General features: G+C 53.5%; 1 protein-coding gene across 1 annotated transcript in view; it reads right to left on the reverse strand.

Moving 5' to 3' along the window:
- The window catches only part of FBXL16 (F-box and leucine-rich repeat protein 16), a 17,128-nt gene extending 15,912 nt beyond the window's left edge, over window positions 1–1,216 (reverse strand). The window contains exon 1 of the mRNA XM_015425105.1: window positions 509–1,216. Coding sequence (XP_015280591.1) covers window positions 509–1,216 — 708 coding nt within the window. The remainder of the gene's footprint in view (window positions 1–508) is intronic.
- Between the last annotated feature and the right edge of the window lie 263 nt (window positions 1,217–1,479).

A 1,479-nucleotide genomic window follows, 5' to 3' on the forward strand; every position in this document is an offset into this window, starting at 1 on the left:
GGAACTCATTAGCATAATAGGCCACACCCAGCAGCAGAAACTCATTAGCATATTAGGCCACACCCATGACTGTACCACTCATTAGCATATTAGGCCGCACCCCCATGTTACCAGAAGTGTGGTCATCCAGCCACACCCACCTTTTGTTTCTTATTCTGTTTACCTTGTTTGTTGTCAAAACCCAGGGCTTTTTTGTTGCAGGAACTCCTTTGCATGTTAGGCCACACACCCCTAAGGTAGCCAATCCTAATGAGTTTTTACTGCTGGGTATGGCCTGTTATGTTAATGAGTTCCTGCTTGTTGTGGCCAACTTGGGAGCCAGCCGGAACTCCGTTCCTGTGCGTTCCTGCCCCAAAATAGCCCTGAATGTTATGATGATGTTTATAATCTGTTGTAATCGCCCAGAGCCCTGTGCACTCAGGGATTGGGCAAGCCAGAAATTTAAAATATAAATAAATAAATAAACTTAAGACCGCTACGGTTTTCAGATCGGAGGCCGGAGACCTACCTCAAGGCCCGCATCTGTGATGGTCGATCTCTTAAGGCTCACGGACTTCACTCCTTTCTTGGACAAAGGGTAGTTGTCGATGAACTCGCAAATGTCCAGGTCAGAGACTCCGACCAGGCAGAAACCGTCAAAGCCCCTGACGGCGAACCCTTGGAGGTTGACAAACTCTTTCTCCCCGTTGGGCAGGATGTTGTAGAGCTCTTTGGTGTGCAGCACTGGCGTCAGGCCCACCCAGAATTTGGGCTGGTACAAGACCCTCCTCCACGCTTTACACACCTGGGCCAGGACACACTTCTCGCAGGCGGAGAAGTACCAAAAGAGGCGGTTGAGGATCTTCTCGTCCACGGCCAGTTGCCTCTCGGCAGGGGAATTGGGGAACCCCTCTAGGGAGGAGACTTCCCCGTTGGTCGGGGAGATCTCGCTGGAGTGGAGTCCCACCACAGCGGCCCCAGAAGGTGACGGCGCCCCGGATAGCGCGGCCAAGGATAGCGGCGAAGCCAGGCTGGGCATGGGCAAGTCACTGTGATTGGCTAAGGCTGGACTGATGATGGCAGGCACAGAAGAAGGCTGGCACAAGCGGTTTTTCATTGCGGGCGTCCCTTTGGTGATGCTGGCGGAGCCGAGTCCATTGGCCTGGGCGGGGATTTTCACTAGCCCGTTCCGGGGTAAACATGGGGGTTTGGTGTCACCGTTGCTCTGGTTCGACATCTTCCAAGGTCACTCTGAAATACAAGGGAGAAGGGCATTAGCGGGGCCAGTCCCAGGTTTTGGGGGCCCCCAAGACAGAGAACTCCCAAGACTGCCTCCCCTCCTCTACCTACCACCTGGCATGCACACCCGTCTTCCCTCCCACCCACCTGCATGCTCCACACCTGCTTACGTGTCCTTCCCTTATCTGCTTACAAGCATTTCCATTGCCTGTGCTCACAGCTGCCAGTAGACCTTATTATTTATGAATGGTCACAGTCAGA

The sequence above is a fragment of the Gekko japonicus genome, unplaced genomic scaffold (genome assembly GCF_001447785.1).
Source record: "Gekko japonicus isolate JY-2015 unplaced genomic scaffold, Gekko_japonicus_V1.1 scaffold3418, whole genome shotgun sequence".
In the NCBI taxonomy this organism is placed as follows: domain Eukaryota; kingdom Metazoa; phylum Chordata; class Lepidosauria; order Squamata; family Gekkonidae; genus Gekko; species Gekko japonicus.